The 22747-nt window shown below is 49.4% G+C and overlaps 2 protein-coding genes across 2 annotated transcripts in view; one reads left to right on the top strand and one right to left on the bottom strand.

The window, feature by feature from the left end:
• Nucleotides 1–157: 157 nt before the first annotated feature.
• Nucleotides 158–22715, top strand: MCM2 (minichromosome maintenance complex component 2). Its single transcript, XM_075005269.1, has 18 exons — nt 158–186; nt 2421–2493; nt 3963–4048; nt 4536–4720; nt 5800–5975; nt 7435–7698; nt 8656–8875; nt 9244–9451; nt 10132–10266; nt 10540–10731; nt 12511–12604; nt 13804–14054; nt 14988–15114; nt 15307–15419; nt 16989–17231; nt 18103–18285; nt 19444–19599; nt 21584–22715. Exons 3-18 carry the CDS (start codon nt 4043–4045, stop codon nt 21692–21694), a joined length of 2664 nt encoding a protein of 887 aa, XP_074861370.1. The 5' UTR covers nt 158–186; nt 2421–2493; nt 3963–4042; the 3' UTR covers nt 21695–22715.
• The window catches only part of MGLL (monoglyceride lipase), a 243289-nt gene continuing 222360 nt past the window's right edge, over nt 1819–22747 (bottom strand). The window contains exon 10 of the transcript XR_012646967.1: nt 1819–1897. The gene's annotated coding sequence lies outside the window, so the exon portion shown is untranslated. The remainder of the gene's footprint in view (nt 1898–22747) is intronic.

Genomic DNA, 22747 nt, shown 5'->3' with positions numbered 1-22747 from the left:
CTCAATCCGGAGGCGCCGAGGTCAAGAGACTTGCCAAAAAGAAACAAAACGGCCGCCGGAACCAATGGCGTTGCCAGGGAGGCGGGACTAGAACTGCAGGAATGTGGTGGTCTAAAAGGGGCAGGGGCACAATTCTCACAGAGGACTGAGGGGCTTTGGCAGAGCGGCTGCGGGGTCAGGAGTAAGGTACTATGGGGTGAGAAAGGCGGCAGACTCTGGCCCCATATTGGAGATAGAGGGTAAAGAGAAAGCGGAGGAGCTGAGCAGAGAAGGGAAGAAGCGTAGTTAGCCGCAGCACAGGGGCAAACTGAAAGAGCTCTTGTCCTAGAATCTGATGGAGAGAACTGGGTTAGGTCTACAAATGGGGGAAAGAAAAAAAGACTGGAAATCAGGTGGAAAGGATCGCTCCACCAAGCCAAACAGCTTCATGTGACAGAAGCATGAGCAATTTCACTTGGTTGCATGGGATTTTAGGCAAAAAATGCTTTGAGATCTCCCATGAAAACTGCCGGAAGAACGCAATGTTTTGCAGTCTCAGTCATTAGGCAAAAAAAGTACCCTCTCTTTTAGCAACACCCACTTCCACTGGGTCACTACAAAACATTAACCAGTTTATTGTGACTAAGGCAGGAGGCAGTTGAGCTAATATTTGCATATAGTGAGAGAACATATGTACACATGATATCTATTTTTGATTCTCTTCCTCTTCCCCCACCATATACATTCAATGTCATTTTTTTCCTTAAACTCTAAGCTTTTTGCGGCAGGATTCCAGTCAATGGAACCATCATATTGGCTGGAGTCTGTGAGCACTGCCATAATGGAACAAATATAATAAGAATAATAAAATAGGCTCATATAGTTCAAAGAGTTGCAAAATGTTTAGCTGTCATTTTTGGATCTTTGGATCTTGCTCTCTGGACATACAATTCAATTCTCATTGATTTAATTCAGAGCTATAGTAAGCCAGGGGCTGGCAGAGGCTCAGGATACACTTGAGTCAGCACCCTACATCTCTGGAAATTCCTTGCTCATTTGACAATTTCACACCTCTCTTGAATCCCTGTACAAATAGGTTTTTGTTTTGTTATTGTTTGCTATAGCAAACATAAGATACCTATCTTTGCTTTCAAGATATTTGACAATCAATCCCCATCACTATCCCCAGGATCAATGCATGGAGAATAACAGCACAAAAGGGTCACGTGCCCCCCCTCCCCCGCTGGTGGGGGGAGGGGCAAGGGACCAGCAGCCATCGTCCTGTCCATGGGATGTTTTGGGGCAGCCACCCTGGGTCCCACACTTTGGGGGTCTGCAGAGCTGAGGGCAGCCCAAGGGACAAACAGGGACCCTGATACCAGCATCAGAGTCAAGTTTGCCCTTCCACTCACCAGCAGCAGTGGGAAGCGAAACAACCTGACCCCAGCATGCTCAGCTCCTCAGGATCCCAGCCGTGTTGCTTGGGGTATGAGGCTTGCAGGAATGGATGGGAACATTGCCACACTCACCAGCCGCAGGAATGGCAACAACACAACTTCCACACCAAAAATGGTATTTTACCATAGTGCATCACTTCAATTGGTTTCTCCTCAGGATGCTTGGGAGTACTGCATCACCATATACAGACAGCTGTAGAGTATGGTAGTCATTATGTCCCTTGAGGTAGTAAAGACAGCATTATAGACAACTTTAATAAGATCTGAGTCTCCAGATCCTTTGGCCTGTCTTCATAAACATTTTTCTGTCTGAAATCAATAAGTATTGAGCTCTCCACAGCTCGGCTCCTAGGTCAGAGGCTTACAGAGATGCACATTGCAAGGTGTGACACTCTGCTACTTGGTATCTCTTCATTTTTCCAATGTTGTCATCACTGTTTTCATTCTGCTTCCTGGATTTTCTAAGAGGAAAACAGGCATTATTGTTAACAATAACAATAGTGTTTTCATCAGTAGATCTCAAACCATGTGAAAGTATAAAGCTAGAACAAGGGCTGCTAATCCTGAAAAGATGGGAAATTTAGCAGCCTTTATATAACTTTGTTAGTTTTTGGGGGAATCCTGGTGGAGCATTCACTATTGCATCTCTAATGTTTCCAGTTTATGCTACTTCGGTTCTAGGAAATCTCATTTTTTTTAAGTTATGGTTTTGAGTTTTTAGTGGTGGTGGTGGTGGTGGTGGAAGGTGCTGATTTGACCCTGGAGATTGGTTCCTTATAGCCATGAGGCAGGTGTGGCATATACTGCAGCAGGCTGAGCTTGGCTCGTCTCACCCTTCCTTTGGAGAAGGAAGTTCATTCTCCTTGACTTATTCAATCTTTGCACTGCTGGAGATGACAAAGAAGGTCAATTAGTGCAATTCTGGAAGTGGTGAATTTTGGTTTTGGTTTATTGTTGTTGTTTTTTTGGTCACCATTCCATTAGGAGTTAGACTGATTCTACAAAACTCACCTCACCCAAGCCACCAAGCAATTATCAGAGGGTAAAACAGCAATAGGTGAGTATGAAGAGTCCTCCACTCTTTTGAATCCCCCGGAACTTCCCAGTACATACTCTCACTTAGCAAAGGACAAGCCCAGATCCAAGCACTTGCACTATTTCAAAACTGACCATTAGTTTTAGCTGCCCAACCTGAGCCACCTGACAGTGCCCTACCCAGGAGTATGCAGGCCTCCTTCAACCAGTTGCCCCCATGCCCCACCCCTATTGCTCCTGCTTCACACCCACCCTGCCTCCCATTTCTCTGCTTCCAAGCCCCTTTCCTGAGTGACGTAGCCTAGGAGATTGGAGGGGGCCTAGCACCTGCAGCAGGTGTCAGGCACCCCTGCACTCAGTACAGCAGCAGGAAGTAGAGTAATCCAGCCCCAACCCCTGTGTTCCCTCAATCCAGCTCCCAGATCAGGGGACTGGAGCAGGCTGCTGGCTCATTCCACTTCCCATTGCCACAGTGAAGTGGAGCACCTTGACTGGGAGAGGGCAGAGCACAGACAAGGCTGCTGGGTCTCTCCACTTCCCACAGCTCCCATCACTGTTGGTGAATCCAGAGAAGGGCGCAACCCCTGCTGCTGACACCAGACCTTCTGGTAGTCCCCTGGCGTCCCCCAAAATGCAAGGTCCAGTATGGCCACCCCAAACTATCCAACAGCTCTGACTACGATCCTGATTTTTCAGAGGGGCTGAATAAAATAATGGACTTTATTAAGCCATCTCTGAAACCCAGGCACAATGCGTTTGAAGCTGGGACTTTGTAAAAATTTGTTGCGTACTTGTGGACACTTGCAAAAGTCTGGATACTGGCTTCTCTCCTTGGGAAATGCCGCTTGCTCACCCTATCCAGCTGTCCTGTGCCTGGAATCAGGTACCGCCTGTGGTGAGACCAAGGCACTATGATGTTATGTTCCCATAATCTCTATAGTCACAGAGAGGTAGCCCTGTGAGTCTGTATTGTCACAGAACAAAAAAGCAATCTTGTAGAGCTTTAAAGACGAGCAAAATAATTTATTAGGTGATGAGCTTTCCTGGGAGAGACCCACTAACTCTTGTGATCTTGTGTATCCATCATGCTAGGGGGTGGGGGAACCACACTTATTGCCTGGTCAGGTCACCCTATACCTTACACGCCCCTCCTCCAAGCTTTCCATAAACTCACACCCAGCCCAGCCTCGCAAACCCTGCAGACCAGCCACCATCTCCCCTCATCCAGACCATCTATCTCTCCTTTTCTCCTCAGTCCCCACACCATCCTCATCTCCCCCCACACAGCCCAGACCCCCAATACCCTGGCCCAGCCCCCATCTCCTCCCACCCAGCCCCCCACACTTCCGCCCAGCCCAGCCTCATCTCCTCCCACTCGGTCACCCCGAACTTCCCCGACACCGTCCCGAACCCCGCGCGTGCGTACGTGCGTCTCGCCGACTCCCGGCACTCTACTGAATATTCATGAGCTGCTCCTTAATTATTCATGAGGTTTCGCGGGCTTTTGCCGACCACGTGGGGCTGTTTCGCGCGCGGGATTCGGGTTGGTGGAAGCTGCTGTGATCGCAGGAATGGCGGTGAGTGGCCCGGGCGGGGATGATTGCTTGGGAGTCGGGGTCTGGAGGGGGTGATCCCCTGGGCTCTGCATGGGGGAGGGGATCCCGGCCACGCAACTTCCCGGTCTTCTCTGCTCTGCATGGGGGAGATGGTTCCTGGGCACTGAATCCTCTTTTCCCTGCTCTGGGCCCTGCGTGGGGGAGGGGGTCCCTAGGCATGGACCCTCTCCTTTCTCTTTCCCTCATTCCCCACCAAGACCTCTGTGGGGGGAGGAGGACTAAAGTTAGTGCGTCTGTCCCATCCGGGTGATCTGCCTGAGGTGTGCATTTGGGGTTATTTTAACTTTCCCCTGGGGGAGATGGCCTGTCCCTTCCCAGACCTCCGGAACTGTGGGCCCCACTGGGGAGGTAGAGCCCCGCGTTTGGGTGCGGGACGGAGACCCGTGCATGCTCTAGAGGACAGTCTGTTCTTCTGCTTGCCTCTAACGTGACTCTGCCTTTCCTGTAGGATTCCTCGGAGTCCCAGAATGTGGCCACGAGCCCTGCCCGTAGCTCTCGCCGAGATCCCTTCACTTCCAGCCCTGGCAGAGATCTGCCTCCCTTTGAGGATGAGTCAGAGGGATTACTGGGGACTGAGGGACTCCCTGAAGAGGAAGAGGATGGAGAAGAACTGATTGGGGATGGGATGGAAAGGTAGGGAGTGTGCGGCAGTCAGACTCTGATGTGAGACCTTTCCCAGGGTTGTTCCAGGCAGGCAGTGCCATGGAAAAGGGGGAGATACGTTTGCTTTTCACCCCAGACACACAGGTTCAGGTTCTTCTGACAGGCTTTGGGAGAGAACTCATTATCTTCAGCCTGGTCCTCTTTTGTGCACCCCTTAGAATAGCCCTTTGTAGTGTAGCACACTCAAACTGTGCAGGTGTTTCTAAAATCCCTCTCACCAGGGCATCCTCAGCACCATGGGATATGTCTGCTGAAGAGAAGCCTGAGATGGGACCAGCAAAGGGGCTGCACAGCACTGGTGGGGACTGTGGACATGTGCCCAAGGCTAGGATAGGCAGGCAGTGAGGAGTGTTTGGTGACCAGAATTTGCCTGGATCAGATAAGTGTTAGCCCCTCATGTGGGGGAGCATGTCACTCACAGTCCTGCTTCTTCAGCAAAACGAGTTGTTCTGCACACATTGGAAACTCTGCAACCAGGTTTGAAAAGAAATATCACCCACCCCAGGTTCAACAGCAAACCAGGGAGCTGTGTGGGACAGAGGCGTAGTCTAGGTTTGTATATTGGTAATTATTGCCAGAGTACCCTTGAACCTCTTTAATCTGGCAATCCTGGGAAACAGTCTGCTGGATTAAAGATGTTGCCAGGCCAGGGAGGGCACTGTAGTGTCTGGGCGTGAGGGCGATAAGGGTGGGGGGCTTATCTGGTATCCTGCTTTGGAGGCACCTGAGGCTCTGCACTCCCTGCTGCTTCAGGCACTGCCCCCTGCTGCTGTGGGAGCATGGGGGAAAGCCTCAGGGGAAGCACATTGCTGTGTTGCTGTTCCACCAACGGGGGAGCGGAAGAAGTGGCAGTGCACAGACCTGCCAGATGTTCCTGGGTTAGGAACACCAGGAGTTTGGAGGTTCAAGTGTGTTGGAGCTTTTGCAACTGTTAACACAGGATGGTAAAATTCTTCTCAGTTTTGCTGGATCTTCCTGACGCAGTCTTGCCCCAAACAGTAAAGCGGCTGGAGAAAAAAACTGATTAAACTGGATCTGTATGTGCCTAGGGATTACCGCCCCATTCCAGAGCTGGACGTCTATGAAGCTGAGGGTCTGGCTTTGGATGATGAGGATGTGGAGGAGCTGACTGCCAGCCAGAGGGAGGCAGCGGAACAGGCAATGAGACAGAGGGATCGTGAGCTGGACCGGGGCCTGGGCCGCATGAGGAGGGGGCTGCTGTACGGTATGTGTCAGTGAGCTTTTAAAAGTAATCGTTGGTAAACTAACCTTGCAAAAGACACTCCTCTCTCCCCTACGGCTAAGAGTTATTTGCTCAGCCTAAGTAACATGATGCTGTAGAAGCGCCAAAGCCTGCCAAATAGCTCAGCGTGGAGGAGCTTGTGTGGCACAGGGCTGACGGGAATTCCCCCATACGCAATCCCTCTAGGGTGGGCATGTTGGGAGTGCTGGCATTAGCAGTGTTAGCCTGGTGTACTTGGTTGTGCAGCTGCTGCTGGGCCATTACTAACAGGCCCATGTAAAGGCTTCAGCTCGTGTGCTGGGCAGACTGCTGCACTCCTACTTATGGAGACTTCAGGCCCAGCATTGAACCACCTCTGATGGGCTGCCCCTTTCCTTAAGGGACCATGGGTATTATTAACCCTGGTGTCCAGTCGAGTCCCACTTCTCTCTCTGGACACGAGTTCAGATGTCTGATTAAATGTGAGAATAAACTGCCAACAGAGGTTGCAAAATTGCCATCATTGCAGATTTTTAAGAGGCTAGACAGAGCTTGGATTGGCATGGGGAATTAGACAATTTGGGGAAGTACAGATTATCAGCCAGCGTAACTTTAGTACCAGGAAAGATAATGGAGGAAACAACTAAGTAATCAATTTGTAAACCCTTAAAAGATAGCAGGGTGGTAAGTAATAGCATAGATTTTTCAAAAGCAAATTGTGTCAAACCAACAGAGTCGCTTTCTTTGACAAGACAACAAACTTTGTGAATGGGAGGAAGGAGTAGATGTTGTGTATCCTGACTTTATTAAGACTTTTTTTATGTGACTGTCTCATAAACAAATTAGGGGACTATAAATTAGATTGAGCAAATATAAGGTGAGGTTATAACTTGTTGGAAAACTGTTCCCAGAGAGTAGTTCATAGTAAAGATTGGAAGGGCCCATCATGTGGGGCCCTACAGGGGTCAGTTCTGGGTCTGGGTCTGTTCAATATCTTCATCAACAATTTAGATAATGGTGTACATGGAGCGTATTCTTACAAAGCTTGTGGATGGCACCAAGCTGGGAGGGGTTACAAGTGCTTTGGAGCATAGGCTTAAAATTCAGAAATGATGCGGACAAACTGGAGAAATGGTCTGATGGAAATGGGATGGAATTCAGTAATGACAAATACAAAGTACTCCACTTAGGAAGAAGCAATCAGTTGTGCACATACAGAATGGGGATATTGACTGCCCAGGAAGGGATCTAGGAGTCATAGTAGATCACTAACCAAGTTTGAGTCAATGGCATAACGCTGTTGCAGAAAAAGCAAACATCGTTCTGGGATGTGTTAGTAGGTATGTTGTAAGCAAGTCAGGAGAAGTAATTATTCTGTTCTACTCCATGCTGATCTGGCCTCTTCTTGAACAAGGCAAGGGAAGTGCCTCTGACAGTCCCCTCTTTTCCTTTGAACTTTCAGATAGTGATGATGAAGATGAGGATCGACCTTCCCGAAAGAGGCGGTTGGCTGAACGGGCTGCAGAGGGGGCAGAGGAAGAGGACGAAGACATGATTGAGAGCATTGAGAATCTGGAAGACATGAAGGGGCATTCAGTAAGGGAATGGGTGTCTATGGCAGCTCCTCGTCTTGAGATCTACCACCGCTTCAAGAACTTCCTGAAGACTCATGTGGATGACCATGGACACAACGTGTTTAAGGAGAGGATCAGTGACATGTGCAAAGGTACATTTGGCTGTGGGACATGTGGGAATGGCAGATGAGCAGATCCACCCGGGTGTGTATTTGCAGTAGAACTCACTTTTTGCCATGTCTGATATGGCGTTCTCCCCCTTCCTCCTTGGCTGTGGCACCTTATAGTTGTCTTTTTTTATATGTCATCTTCATCTCCAGTCTAATCCAAATGCTGAATAAGCCTTTTCAAGAGCCTTGGTTGCTTTATGGCTGAATAGTGCAGGACTTTGCTGCATGCTTTCTTTTGACACCTTAATTCATGTCCTTCTTGTGTTCACTTTCCACTGTGCAGCTGAATTCTGCCAGCAGGAAGTCTCATAGGGGTGCAGATTGGAAGCTGACAAGCTCAGGTACAAGACAAAGAGGAACTTTACATTTTGTTTTTTGGCATTATTTGCACCAGGAATAAGAACAATGGTGTATGACCTGGGAGACCAGTCTCAGCTCACCAAGCCTAGCATTTGCAGTAGTGAGCCACGGAAGAAACTGAACTGACAAAAGCCGCTGACTGATCTTGAAGCAGTGGGATGATTAAAAAAAAAAAAGAAAAGTTAATTAAATCTGTTAAGAATCATCCATGTAGCTGTAGGTGTTATTAGTTTAATCCTATTGTGCTAGGTGATGTACAAAGAGGAAAAAAAACAATGTCAGTCTCTGTCCTATAAAACTTACATGAAGCACAGATTTTGGGGTCTGTGATCTAGCAAAACATCCATGCGCTGGTATTGTCTGATGTCAGTTTTCCGGAGCTGCTTGAATGACCAGACATTGTGGCAAGGTCATTCAGTCTTGAAAACGTTGCACTGGGTTTCTGTGCTTATTGGGGAGCTTCCTTATTCTTTCATCAAATCAGCCACCAGAAACCTGGCACTGGTGAGGAGCAACGCAGTAGAACATTGGCTATAGGAGGGCATGGACTGCAGATGACCCAATTTGTTCCCTCTACAGAGAACAGAGAGAGCCTGGTGGTAAACTATGAAGACCTGGCTGCTCGGGAGCATGTCCTTGCTTACTTCCTGCCTGAGGCCCCAGCTGAAATGCTGAAGATCTTTGATGAAGCCGCCAAGGAAGTGGTGCTGGCCATGTACCCCAAATATGACCGGATTGCTCAGGAGATCCATGTCCGTATCTCGCATCTGCCTCTGGTGGAAGAGCTGCGGTCACTCAGGTAGGCAGTGGAGTTGTTACTGATGATGTCCAGGCCTGTGAGGGCCTTTGGACCACGCGTTGGGGCTGATCAGGCTTGCTGGAGTTAGGTTGACTGAAGTTCTGTGGGAGAAAACAGGGATTCTGGGCTGTGCTGGAGGAAGCCCAGTAGGATGGTGGGCTGTTATTAATATAGTTGAGTTGCTCATGGATAATGTTTCTAGTGCCACAAAAGATAAACCACAATCCTGTGACAATAGGCTCACTGATCATTGTTCCTCTTTGGGTATTGTGACAAGGTTGCACTCCAGCTGAGCCTGCTGCAAGGAGGCTGAGGCAAGTCCTCCAGCCTTCCTGAGAGCCTACCCATGTCTTCCCATCTCTCTTTAGGCAGCTGCACTTGAACCAGCTGATTCGAACCAGCGGTGTGGTGACCAGTTGCACAGGGGTCCTGCCTCAGCTCAGCATGGTCAAATACAACTGCAGCAAGTGCAGCTTCATCCTAGGGCCCTTCTTCCAGTCCCAGAACCAAGAGGTGAAGCCTGGTTCCTGCCCAGAGTGTCAGTCTGTTGGTCCCTTTGAAATCAACATGGAAGAGGTAAGATGTAAACCCACTGTACAGTGCTGACCTGTCTGTTGCAGGGACCCCTTCTTCCCCCCCTCCCCCGCTGTCCACTCAGGAACTGGATTCATGACAGGTCTGATTCCCAGGTGGGCCTTGGATGACTCTTTCCCTGTCTGATGCCATGTAGATACCTGAAGCATTGCAGGGTTGCTAACCCTGAGCCTTCCACACACCCCTCCTCCCCTGAGTTAGGTCAGTACTGTGAGCCTTGTATGGCTAGGGGAAGAGAGTCCCTTCAAGATAGCAGCAGAATAACTTACTCAAAGTTCCCAGCTCCAAGTCTTTGACCTACGTGCTGTACTCTGCCCCTCCTCGCAAGCTGGGTGTCTTTACCCAGGTGTTTTAGCCATGAAGGCAGGAGTTGAATGGGCAAACACTACTAATTTCTCCCTCCCTCCTGCAGGTGAGTGCTAGCGGGTGAAATACTTTGGTCACAGGCAACATAGCAAAACCTTCTGCTATTTTCAGGGCTGTCTACCCAGCAGACAACCTCTAGCCCTAGAACTGCTGCTAATCACCCCTCAGCCACTCTGGGCTTTACACTGAAGTCTAAGCCTATTGCTTTGGCAGTCTCCCTAGCCTTTTCTGCAAAGGCCCTTTGAAAAGCACCCAGGACGTCTGCCTCACAGCGCAGCTCAAATTTGTTATTGCAGACTGTCTACCAGAACTACCAGCGCATCAAAATCCAGGAGAGCCCCGGGAAAGTGGCAGCTGGCAGGCTGCCTCGGTCCAAGGATGCCATTCTTCTTGCTGACCTGGTTGACAGCTGCAAACCAGGGGATGAGATTGTAAGTTCCACTGGAGTGAGCATGGAGCAGTTAAAATTTATTCTCAGCGCTGTGGTGGCCTTATGAGGACCTTGACTGCCATTTGGGTGTGTGTATGGGGGGGTGGGGTGATAAGCAGGGCTGTCTTAGCTCTAAGGTGTGCCAAATGGGCTTGAAAGTTGTTTCCAGTTGGAACGTAAGTGGGAGGAGACAGGTCTTGTGTTATGTAAACTGGTATTTGGAGGTCCTGCTAACAAGACTTTAACCTACTGTGTCCCTTTCTGTGCTTTCTAGGAGCTAACTGGGATCTATCACAACAACTATGATGGCTCCCTGAACACAGCCAACGGATTCCCAGTATTTGCAACGGTGATCATGGCAAACCACATTGCCAAGAAGGACAACAAGGTAGCAGTTGGGGAACTGACTGATGAGGATGTGAAGGTTATCATTGGCCTGTCTAAGGATGAGCAAATTGGGGAGAAGGTGAGTCTGCATTAAACACTTCTCCTCCTGGCAGCTAGCTGTCTGTTTGAGTCGAGATCTGAGAACAAAGTTAAGCTACACGATGCTCTATTTAGAGGGAGGCCATCAGCTCAAAAATCAGTTTTTTGTCTGAAAATGTCCTGTTCTTTGTAGTGCTCAAAGGGCAGAGTGGGAACTGAAGAGTTGTGGGTAGAACACTTTGTCAGTGCTTTGTGTAGGGGCAACTTCGCTGCTCCTCCGGGAGACTCAGTTCCCATCTTGTTTGCACAAGTCTTTCACACCACAACAGGGACAAAACAGAAAGAGGAGATTGGGGAAGCCACCAGAATAGACAGACTCCACGTGAGCTGGTCTCAAACTGGACTGATGCTGGCTAACATGGGCCTTTCTGAAGCAGTGGCTGTGTAGCACAGAGGGCAAAAAGAAAATCTAACTCCAATGTTCTGTGTCTCACCTCCTGCCCCTTGCCTTTCCCTCTAAGGGTGAGTGTCTAAAACAAGAATCTTCCTCTTAACAGTCAGTCCCTGTTACTTATTAACAGATGAGTAAGACTGGTTTAAACTGTTAGTTAGCAACCCTGCAGGTCAGATCTTGGCAGGTTGATGCACTGAAGGACGCAGAGCCAGAATAAGGATGCCTTGAGCATCTGTAATATAGGAAACATAGTGTGATGGGGTCAGATCTTTAGCAGGGATGAGATCTCTCGTCTCTGTTCTGTCATCTTTAAATCCGGAGTTTGATGCTTGTAACTTTACTTCCACTGGGTGGTGCTAATATATCTGCAAATCCAGAGGTTTGGGCAGGAAGACCTGCAAGTTTTATTTCCACCTTCAAAAAAGTAGCTTTTGAAATCAGTAGTGATTTGTATCAACCATTTTGACAGAACATGCCTTAATTGGTGATGCAATAAACTATTGTGTGTAATCTGAATAGCTGGTCTTGAGCCATTATTCTGCACAGCAGGTCATCCAATATGAATGAATTGATTAAAATGGCTTCAGCCAGAGTCAGGTTCACTGAGTCAGAACACAATATGCAATGAATACGCAGCACCTCATTAGCATAATAGTAGCCGCGCATGATCGAAAGTGCCGATTTCAAAATGCACCCGACCCAGTAGATTGGGGGGGGATCCTATCGAAATGACACCCCTCCCCTCCGATTTCGAAAAACCCTTCTTCCCATTTGGTTTTGGGAAGAAGGGGCTTCGGAAATTGGGGAGGTCCTTTCGAAATAACCCCATCTGCACGGGAGGTGTGCATTTAGAAAGCAGCACTTTCGAATCGTGTGCAGCTGCCATTATGCTAATGAGGTGCTGTATATTCATGGCAGCGCCTTATTAGCATCTGCCAAAATCCCTCATTACCATGCCTCCTCCGAAAGGAGGCGGCTAGCGCAGACACGGACACAAGGAATAGAGCCTATTTGGAAATAAGCCATAGGCTCCATGTGTGAAGGTGCTGTATTTTGAAATAGTGAAGTGCTATTTGGAAATGCATTGTGTGTGTAGCAGTGTCATTTTGAAATAAGGAATTCCGGAATAGCTCTTCTGGAATAGCTTATTTTGAAATAAGGCTACTGTATAGATGTACCCTGGGCTACCATGGCACCTCTGGGTTGTATCAGTTGTATTGCATTGATGTGATGTTCCTCACTGTATAACAGAGGAATCCTTGACATCTTCAGGGTGACTTGAAGCACTGATTAGAGTAGTTGTGTGGCTAGTGAGTGCTTTTCAAGCTGGATGTAATGAGAAACTCCTCCTGCCTTTCCTTTCAGATCTTTGCCAGCATTGCTCCATCTGTTTACGGGCATGAAGACATCAAGAGAGGCCTGGCCCTTGCCCTGTTTGGTGGTGAACCCAAAAACCCTGGTAGATATATTGTCACTTGTATTCAGTGTGTCATTCCATACCTGTTTGGACTATTAGGATTTATTTTCGTGTTGTGGCTTCATGATAAGAAGATCAGCAGAAGTAGGGTAAGGGGACTTCTCTTGGTATGGGACTAGGAACATACATTCTGCCCTACAGGAGGAGAAATATATAGACTGAAGATAAGGTCCCAGCTCTGAAGAGCTAGAATTTAGGCAACTGCATTATCATTCCTCTGCCCCGAGCATTCTGGGTTTTAGTGCAGTGATACTCAAACTGCAGCAGTTCTGGAGCCAAATTAGAGAGAGAGATTCCCTAAAGAGCCATAGAAGTGTGAATTCATTGGTTCATTTACTATAGTACTCTCTGCATTTATACCTATTCTTCTCACAACAGATAAATTAATATCTTAGTGCAAGTGGATAATTTAATTGGCTATAACATAGTAAAAACACCTTGATTGATTAATAACTAATAACACAAGAACACTGTGGTTTTGGTACCATGTACTGCACAGAGCCTCAGGAGATGCATGAAATAGCCACTTGCAACTCATGTGCCTCAGTCTGAGTATCACTGGTTTAGAGTCTTTGCAGGTTTGAGGGATCAATACTGCTTCCTCCATGTGTACAAAGATGTCTTATTTAAACTGGGGGAAGAAATGTAGTAGCCCAGACCTACATATAAAGGAACCGGGTTCCACAGAAGGTTGGGGCATGCTGAGAGTCCCTGGCGCACCAGGCTGTACCAGAGCTTGGTGACTTGGAATCTCTTACAGAGCTGTTCGGATGGATTTTTGCACCTGCAGAACTCCCCTGGAGAATGAATTGGGAAGCTCCCGAAATGTTCCCACTCAAACTCGCACTGAAGCAGGGGGAGTGGGAGGAGAAGGGGCAGGCAGAAGGAACTGATCTTTAAACAAGACTTCCTGGCTTTTGCTCAGTGAATAGTGTCTTGAGTGCTGCAGGCCTCATTTGCTTGCGCCTGGTTCTAGGGTAAGCATGCGGTGTCCTGGGTCTTGCCCAACTCTGAGAACCTCAGTGCTGTATTTCTTTGTTTCTCTATTAAACTTTCAAGCCGTCCTAGTGCTGTTGTTTCCTTTCAATTGCAGACTGCCCCAATGGAGGGCAGTGTGATTTGTTAAATTGTATAAAAGCTACTTCTCCCTAAGCCCTCTCCTGTTTCTTACCTGGCTGTAGGTGGCAAACACAAAGTCCGTGGTGATATCAATGTCTTGCTTTGCGGAGATCCGGGTACAGCCAAATCTCAGTTCCTCAAGTATGTGGAGAAGGTGTCCAGCAGAGCCATCTTTACCACAGGCCAAGGTGCTTCTGCGGTTGGTCTGACTGCCTATGTCCAGAGGCACCCAGTCAGCCGAGAGTGGACCCTGGAGGCAGGGGCGCTGGTGCTGGCAGACAGGGGTGTCTGCTTGATAGATGAGTTTGACAAGGTGAGCACTGATCTCACTGACGCAGTGAGATGGCCAGTGGTGCGTGGGTTAGGGGCTCTCTTGGCTGAGGAGTTCAGTGGCCTATGGCAGTGTCCTCACCATCTCCTTCCCCCCACCCCAAACTTTTTAGCTGTTCCTTGTGGGAGTGAATGACTCAGGCTTGCATGGATGCACTTTGTTAGGCCCCTGCCTAGGCTCACAATGCAGTTCCCATGCACATGTGCTGCTCAAGAAAGTTACTAAGGGACCCTTCACGGAACCTGTTTGCTGAAGCACTTCGGCCCTGACCTGGTGAGATGAAGAAAGCTAAGACCGTCTTCCATTTGTTTGTTGGTCTCTGGGGCTAACAAGTGCATGTTTTGGTGATGTGATGCTAGTTTAGTTAGAAACTGCCTAGAGACACTGAGCCCTCATCGGGTGGTGTAGCTGTCACTTGCTGCTGAGCTGGGCCAGATTTGAATGGGTTCCCTTGAGCAAGTGAAAGTAGGATTTGCCACCACAGTGGGGTAGAGGCAGCTGGACTGAATCTGAGCCATCCTTGGAGGCCCCCACATGTTCAGCAGGAGGCAGGTAAGGAGTGGATTTGAGGATCTATGTGGGGTTTGTAGCAGTGAAGTGATCACACACCTCCTGTCCTTCAAAAATCTGTGCTCCCTAACAAGGGGCTCATGGATCCCCTTTACCGCCTCTCTGGCTGCCAGGGAAATGTTACAATGGGTTTCTTAGCTATGTGTGGGAAGCTTTTGTGGAGTGGGTTGGAACTAGACGTTTTCCTGTCCCTCGTCCCCCACGTGTCTGGCAGCATGCACCTGGTATAGATTCATGGAAGTTGGACTGTGAGGCCCTAGATAGTGTGTTCCTTCACTCCTGGCTTCTTGCCCTCCTGCAGGATAGTAAGCATCAGTGTTTGCTAACGCCTTTGCTTTCTCCTAGATGAATGATCAGGACAGGACCAGCATCCATGAAGCCATGGAGCAGCAAAGCATCTCCATCTCCAAGGCTGGCATAGTCACCTCCCTGCAGGCCCGCTGCACAATTATTGCTGCTGCCAACCCTATAGGTAATTACCTGGGAACTGTGAAAGCAGGAGTCCCTGTCCCAGACCCACAGTATCAGTTCTGCCGTCACCAGAACTGCTCCTCTGTCTCTTTATGTACCTCTGGTCACCAGACCTTCTTACCCTGTTGCTGCATGTGCTGCTTGGAGACAGAAACCAAATGCACAGTAACAAGGGTATGATGCTGTGCTGCAGGTGGTCGCTACGACCCATCGCTGACTTTCTCGGAGAATGTGGATCTGACGGAGCCCATCATCTCCCGATTTGATATCCTGTGTGTGGTGAGAGACACGGTGGACCCCGTTCAGGTATGACCTGAAGGTTGACCCACAGTTTACGTAGAGGACGGGGTGCCACTGCCCATGCTGACAGAGGGAGTTCGGTTCTGACCCCTGTCATGCTGTGGTAGCACTGTAGTGATGGATAGGGCAGTATGGGGCATATCTACCCCTTGCCTTGGCACTCTGGCCCACTGAAGCTTCCCAGTCTGCCTCTGCAAGTATGACTACAGGCTGTTTGGCGGTTCCACCTCATCCCTGTCCCTAGGACTTATTGCAGCTAAATACCCCTCATCCAATTCCTTGAATGTCCCTCCCTCTGTCTCTATTTCACCCTAGCTGTGTCTACACGTGCACGCTACTTCGAAGTAGCGGCACTAACTTCGAAATAGCGCCCGTCGCGGCTACACACGTCGGGCGCTATTTCGAAGTTAACTTCGACGTTAGGCGGCGAGACGTCGAAGTCGCTAACCTCATGAGGGGATCGGAATAGCGCCCTACTTCGACGTCGAAGTAGGGACCGTGTAGACGATCCGCGTCCCGCAACGTCGAAATTGCCGGGTCCTTCATGGCGGCCATCAGCTGGGGGGTTGAGAGATGCTCTCTCTCCAGCCCCTGCGGGGCTCTATGGTCACCGTGGGCAGCAGCCCTTAGCCCAGGGCTTCTGGCTGCTGCTGCGGCAGCTGGGGATCCATGCTGCAGGCACAGGGTCTGCAACCAGTTGTCAGCTCTGTGTATCTTGTGTTGTTTAGTGCAACTGTGTCTGGGAGGGGCCCTTTAAGGGAGCGGCTTGCTGTTGAGTCCGCCCTGTGACCCTGTCTGCAGCTGTGCCTGGCACCCTTATTTCGATGTGTGCTACTTTGGCGTGTAGACGTACCCTCGCAGCGCCTATTTCGATGTGGTGCCGCGCAACGTCGAAGTTGAACATCGACGTTGCCAGCCCTGGAGGATGTGTAGACGTTATTCATCGAAATAGCCTATTTCGATGTTGCTACATCGAAATAAGCTATTTCGATGTTGGCTTCACGTGTAGACGTAGCCCCTGTGTCCAGTCAAGCAGCTAACTCTGTGAATTGTCCATTCAAGGCATGGAGGGAGGATGGCACTACAGCCCTTTCTTTCTGGCAAGAGAGCTTCATCCCCCAATCATAGATGGTGTGACAGGGTCAGGCCAGGGCCCTGCTACAGCGGAGGGGAAAGCAGCCCACAAGGAGCAAGAGCCCACTCCTTTGCTAACGAGGTGCAATCAGGAGCAGCTGGTAGGAAAGTGGCCCAGGCAGATGAGCCCCAGATAACTCCGCTCAGAGGCCTGTCTAAGGCCTTTAAGAGCTGCCACAGTTAGAGGGTGGCTGAGGGGAGAGGAGGGAGTGGCAGAGGGTGAGAGGAGAAACAAAGAGAGACAGAGATGCCAATGCTAACGGCATTAACTGCTGTGGTTGGAGATGGCCAAGGGAGGGAGCCCAGAAGGGAGTAGGTGGACTCCCGCCCCAGAAACTAGCTGCTAGCCTGACCCCTGACGAGGGGAGAGGGCTGGCAGGGGAAAGAGGGACCCTTGGCACAATGGCTTTAATGCCTGTAATTCCTACCACTGCCCTGCAGGATGAGATGTTAGCTCGGTTTGTTGTGGGAAGCCACATCAAACACCACCCTGGCAGCAAAGACGCGGTGAATGGAGATGCTCAGGAGGTGATCCTGCCTAACACCTATGGCGTGGACCCCATCCCCCAAGAGATTCTGAAGAAATACATCATCTATGCCAAGGAGAAGGTCCACCCTAAACTCAACCAGATGGACCAAGACAAGGTGGCCCGGATGTACAGTGATCTACGGAAGGAATCCATGGTGAGTAGTCTTACATAAGCGCCTTTCTGGGGAACGTGTGTGGTAGGGGGCTACCTGTATCGGGAGTGGACTATTGCAATATCTTCCTCTTTGTTCCTGTTGTGTTCAACCATAGTCTGGGTATGAAGCTCTGGGCTGCCTTGCAGTAAAGGCTGGGCTAAGCCCATTGTTATGGAGGTGTCTGGTAAATAAGTGATTTCTGCCTCATGTGAATGGAAAGGTAGCAGAAGTGAGTAGTGAGGTTTTCTATGCCACAGGGCTAACAGGTTCTGCTGCACTCCACTCTCGGGTAGGAATCCATGGAGAGAGGCTGCTGTGGAATCCCATAAGTTCGTGCTGTCTCTTTGGATTTCCTTTGAGGTGGTCATAGGCTCCACCTTCACCCCTGAGCACGGCAACAGGAAAGCTCTGCAGTGTTTTGCCATTGTGACTGTGGTCTCCTCCCATGGGATCCTGGATCTCCCTGCTCTGAACTGAATGTGTTGGGGCAAAGGGCATTTTGTGGACCTTGGGAAAATAAGCTTAATGTCTGGCTTCATCTTTTTTCAATTCCCTACTAAGAATTGAAATGGGGGAAACCCCTGTCCTGCCTCTCATTATGGAAATAAGCAGAATAAGGGACACCAGCGCCTTTATAGCTCCCTTTTTAAGTGATTTTAAAGTACTGACTGTCCAGGTCCATAAGTATCAGTTGCCTTTCTCCCTATTGCACTATGTCTGCCAGCAAGTGCTGTAGTTTCCTGGGTTTCTGAAGGTCCTTGAGCATGAAGCAGACATGTGTGGGCTGAGAAGGGCCTGTGTAAAGAGCCTGGTCTGCTGGCTCTCATGTTGCACGTGCCCTTGTAACATTGTCCCTCTCATCACTCCATAGGCCACTGGTAGTATCCCCATCACGGTGCGTCATATCGAGTCCATGATCCGCATGGCGGAGGCCCACGCCCGCATTCACTTGCGGGATTATGTGGTAGAAGACGACGTCAACATGGCCATCAGGGTGATGCTGGAGAGCTTCATCGACACACAGAAGTTCAGCATCATGAGGAGCATGCGGAAGGTGTGTGGGCAGGAGCTCATGGGTTGGAGTCCCTTGACCAGCTAGATTAAGGCTCCATCTGAACTCCCAGGGTTGGAAACCAGTTGGGATGGGACGGTGGCTACAATACCGACTCCAGTCTGTGCAGGGTCTTATTGAGCAGGTTCATGTTGCTCTGCAGGGCCGTAGGAAAGCCACAGTGACTAAAATTAAAAGCTTGGCTACAGCTTGGGTGCTTTATAATGCAGCTCTCCTGCCTACGCTGGTCAGGTAAAGGGGATTATATGGCCTCCACGGAACAAACATGTCTTGGGGGTTTAGTGTTGATATACAGGGACTCTTGGGTGACAGGGTATGGCTAGAATGCACTGCTCTGTGGCTGCTTTGGTGAGCAAAATGGCCCTTAGAAGGCTGTTAGAAGCCCGTGTAATTTGGAGCACCCCCGGGGCTGTTCCACACTGTTTGGGTTGGACAAAGATTTAGAGGAGCATTAAAAAGTTACCTTAAAGCAGATATGTATGATCCCAGCTCTCTGCATAGAATTCAGGGTCCATGTAAGCAGATATATAGACCTTTTTCCCCAAGTGCAGATTCTCTCTCTTGAAAGCCCTGTCTTTCAATGCTGGGGAGCATCTAGGTTGCTTCCTAAATCTTTGGGGATATTCTATGTTATGAGATCAGGGAAGACCCAGTAGAGGATCCTCAGCCTGGTTACCTTAAATATATTCACCCTTGCAATTCTGTGAATTTCTCTTGAGACACTACTGTGGCTGGCAGAAGCTAGTCAGACTTCCAAAGGAGAGTGTGAAATGGAAATGGATGTTTGTTTGTTTGCTTTTTGTGTTTTACTTGACAGCCTAAACCTCACCGTCCCACACAGTATGTCTGCACTATTACCTGTGTTGCCAGAAGGGGGTTTTCCATCAATTGTAGTTAATCCACCTCTCTGAGAGGCAGGCAATAGGTCGGCAGAAGAATACTTCCATATGCCTTGCAGACCACATCAGGGTTAGGCTGACTTAAACAGAGGCCTCAAGGAGAAATTTTTCACAGCACTGATGCCTGTAGCTCGGTCAGTCTAATCTTTAAGCGTAGCTCAGCTGTTACACTTCTGTGGGTAGTTTGCAGGTTGTGTGGCCCTCTGGCTCTAACCCTCTTGCCTCTTCCTTTGCTTCCCAGACCTTTTCCCGTTACCTGGCTTTCAGACGAGACAACAATGAGCTCTTGCTGTTTATTCTGAAGCAGCTGGTGGCAGAGCATGTGATGTATCAGAGGAACCGCTACGGGGCTCAGCAGGACACCATTGAGGTGCCAGAAAAAGACCTGGTGGATAAGGTATGGAATAGGTTCTGTGCCCTGCACATGTCCCAGCAGGGACTTGACTGCTCCATGGCCCTGCCAGCACCCCCACCAACATTCCCTCTAATTTTTTTTTCATCCATGTGCAGAATAAATGTTATGTGCACTGAGGCATGTGACACTGTGCACCACCAATAGAAACGTGTGCTGATGGCTGTGGGTCCTCTGATCGGCTCTGCAGCACCTTCATCTCTCCTGGGTGGCTGCCAAGCACGCAGCTGACAGGGAACACTGACCCACACCCCTCCGTACCGAGGATATGTTTACACTTAGCAGAAGATTGACTGACTCCTTCAGGGTCAGTCTTCCAGTTTCGATTTGATTCACCTAGTGGGGACGCGCTGTACCAAACCCTCCAGGCTCTACAGCCAGCCCAGCTGGTAGTCATTCTCATGAGGAGTAAGGGAGGTTGACAGTAGAGTTTCCCACTGTGTGGACATCCAGAAAAATCAATCTAGAATATGGTGATTCCAGCTATGCAATTGTCATGGCTGGGACTGCCTATCTTATACTGACTTTTCGGTCTAGTGTAGAACTGGCCTTAACCTACAGTGCTCTTGGGTGTCCTTGCTGTGTCTAAAAGAAGATGGTTGTGACACCAGAAAGGAGCAAGAAGCTATCTGCTCCAGCTCTAGCAGAATGTGGGTTGTGCTTGTTGTTGACAAGTGTTCTCTAGGGTGCGCTATTACCACTGTCTGAATCTGCCGGTGGGTCATAGCTGCCTTTTAGAGAGACCGAGTCAAACCAGTGTTTTTGGAAACCTGCTTGCCTGAGTTGCTTCACCCGAAGAACGTAGCATTAGACACAGACCATTTTAAATGAAGTCTAGCTTGCCGTCCATCTTTTGCTGCTTTGTTTTTTCTCCTTTCACAGTAAGAGAATGGAGTAGTGGCTTTCACTTATTCCTAATCTATTTTGTTTTCTGGTTCTTGGAGTGTTAGGGCAGCAGAGCACAGGGAGTGGCTGGTACTTGCCCCCTGGAGTTCAGTCTGACTGGGCAATAACCAGACGGGATGGGAAAAGCAAGAGCTTATACGAGCAGTGATCAGTAAATATCATACCTCCTCCATCCACCAGGCACTGAGTGTTTAGGACTTGCCAGTCTAAATACAGGTTTTTTTTTTGTTTTTTTTTTAAAAACTAACCAGAACTGTTGACTCTCAGAGGGTGCCTTGGTTCAGTGCATGGCACCAGCGGAGTATCACTCTTCCCGTTCCTTCCTTCCTTTACTTCTTGGTCCCTGTCGTGGGACGTGCCTAATAACTGCACCTCACCTCAGGTCCACCAGAGTGAGCTGTGAACTCAGCCTCCTTTATGAGGGAAAAGTTCTTCTGCAGATCTGAAATCCATGTGTTACTAGGTCAACCTGTGGCCCACAGGCCACACACAGCCCATGGGGGCTCAGCCTGCAAGACCCCCTATCTGTCCCACGTCTCTCACGCACTGGGACACTAGAGCTCTGCACTCGCTACTCTTTCCTGTTCCAGTGCTTTGGGAGCACAAATCCACCAGTTGATGCTCCGTCGCTACTCCTCCCCCACTCTCCCTCCCAAAGCTGGAATGCTGCAAATCAGCAGGTTCATGGTGCTTGGATGGAGGAGTTGGAAGTGCAGAGTTCGGGTCCCCCACTGCTTGAGAGGCATGTGGGGGCAGTGGGACACACAGGGGCTGCAGGCTGGTGGGGGCTGGTGAGCTACTGCAGCCCACTGGGATTAAGGAGGTGGCACACTTGCTGTTCGTGGTTGCCCATCACTGAACTAAGCATATGCCACATACAATGTGTCTGAGCTTTCTCTGGTTATGGCTGCTTCTTAGAATCAGTGGAAGTAAAGGACAGGCAGGTCCGGAGCTAGCGTCCTCCATGCTGAGCAAAGACTGCTCATATTCATGACAGGCTGAGCCCTCCGCAGCATCTTGCCTGAAGTGAGTGCTCATGCCTCCCTCTGTTCTCTTCTCCCAGGCTCGTCAGATCAACATTCACACCCTTTCTGCCTTCTACGACAGTGAGCTGTTCAAGATGAATAAATTCAGCCGTGACATGAAACGGAAGGTGATTGTCCAGCAGTTCTAAGGACAACGACAGAGCTGCATGCAAGAGAACAGGAGATGATGACTTGTGTCCCACACAAGAATGCAACTGAAGATAGGAGAATCCAGAGGACTCGGCTATACCCTTGCTTGCTTTGTGCCTTGAGGATTAAGGGAGTGCCTTAACAGGTAGCAGAAGGACTTGTAAATAGAGCAGAGTTAAATAGTTAAAGGCCCAGCTAAGGCTATTTGTTAGCAGCTTTGGTAACTCTCTTGGTTCTTAGCTGAACCTAATAGGTGAGACTCGGTGGTGACACAGGCTGTATGTTTTACGCCCTCCCACTTCCTCCATGCTGAGCTCTGGCTTGAGGGTCCCCCTAGAGGCACAGGTGGAGAAGTACCATCAAGTAGAGGTGTACCTTGGCTGGCAGACAGGTGCCAGTCAAATCACCAAAGCCTTCAGCCTCCTGTTTCTGGATCCTGCCGAATGGACAGCAATCAGGACTGGTTTGCTGCAATCTGAAACTGACTCCAAACTGGCCTGGGGTCTGACTGTTAGCATTTCCCTTAGGCTCCTTCATGAGCCAAGTCTGTGCTTGGGCTCAGTGGGAGGGGCTTGGCAGGACTCAAATGTGGCACATAGAACATGAACGTTTCAACCATTAGAGCTGTTACCTGGTCGTTGGGAAAGGCAGGGGCCGGTATTGATCTGTCTCAGTCGGTGTCTAAAGTCTGTTAGGTTGCAGAATGCTGTGATGGGTGACACATTCTGCCTTAGGAAGGGGCACAGGTAGGAGCTGGAACAAGCAGCAGAACCTAAGCTCCGTTGTAGATTTAGGGGCGAAGCCTGTCCTCAGTTGCCAGGTCCTTATGGGCAAAGCCAGTGGAGATGCCACAGGTGTGAGAGCTGTGACTTTGAGAGCCTCAGCTAGACAACATGCAGGAAGAAATGGTGTTGGGGGACAGATGGTCTGCACACAATTCTGTGTCACACCTCTTCATATGTGCGACTGTGAGTCTCTTGCCCTTTCACTGTGTGTTTTGAATACATGTGTTTTTTGACACTGCCTGTGTTTGTGTTCCTCTGGGAATCTTC

Source organism: Carettochelys insculpta, chromosome 11 (assembly GCF_033958435.1).
Source record: "Carettochelys insculpta isolate YL-2023 chromosome 11, ASM3395843v1, whole genome shotgun sequence".
Lineage (NCBI taxonomy): Eukaryota > Metazoa > Chordata > Testudines > Carettochelyidae > Carettochelys > Carettochelys insculpta.
This window is presented reverse-complemented; position numbering and strand designations above follow the sequence as displayed.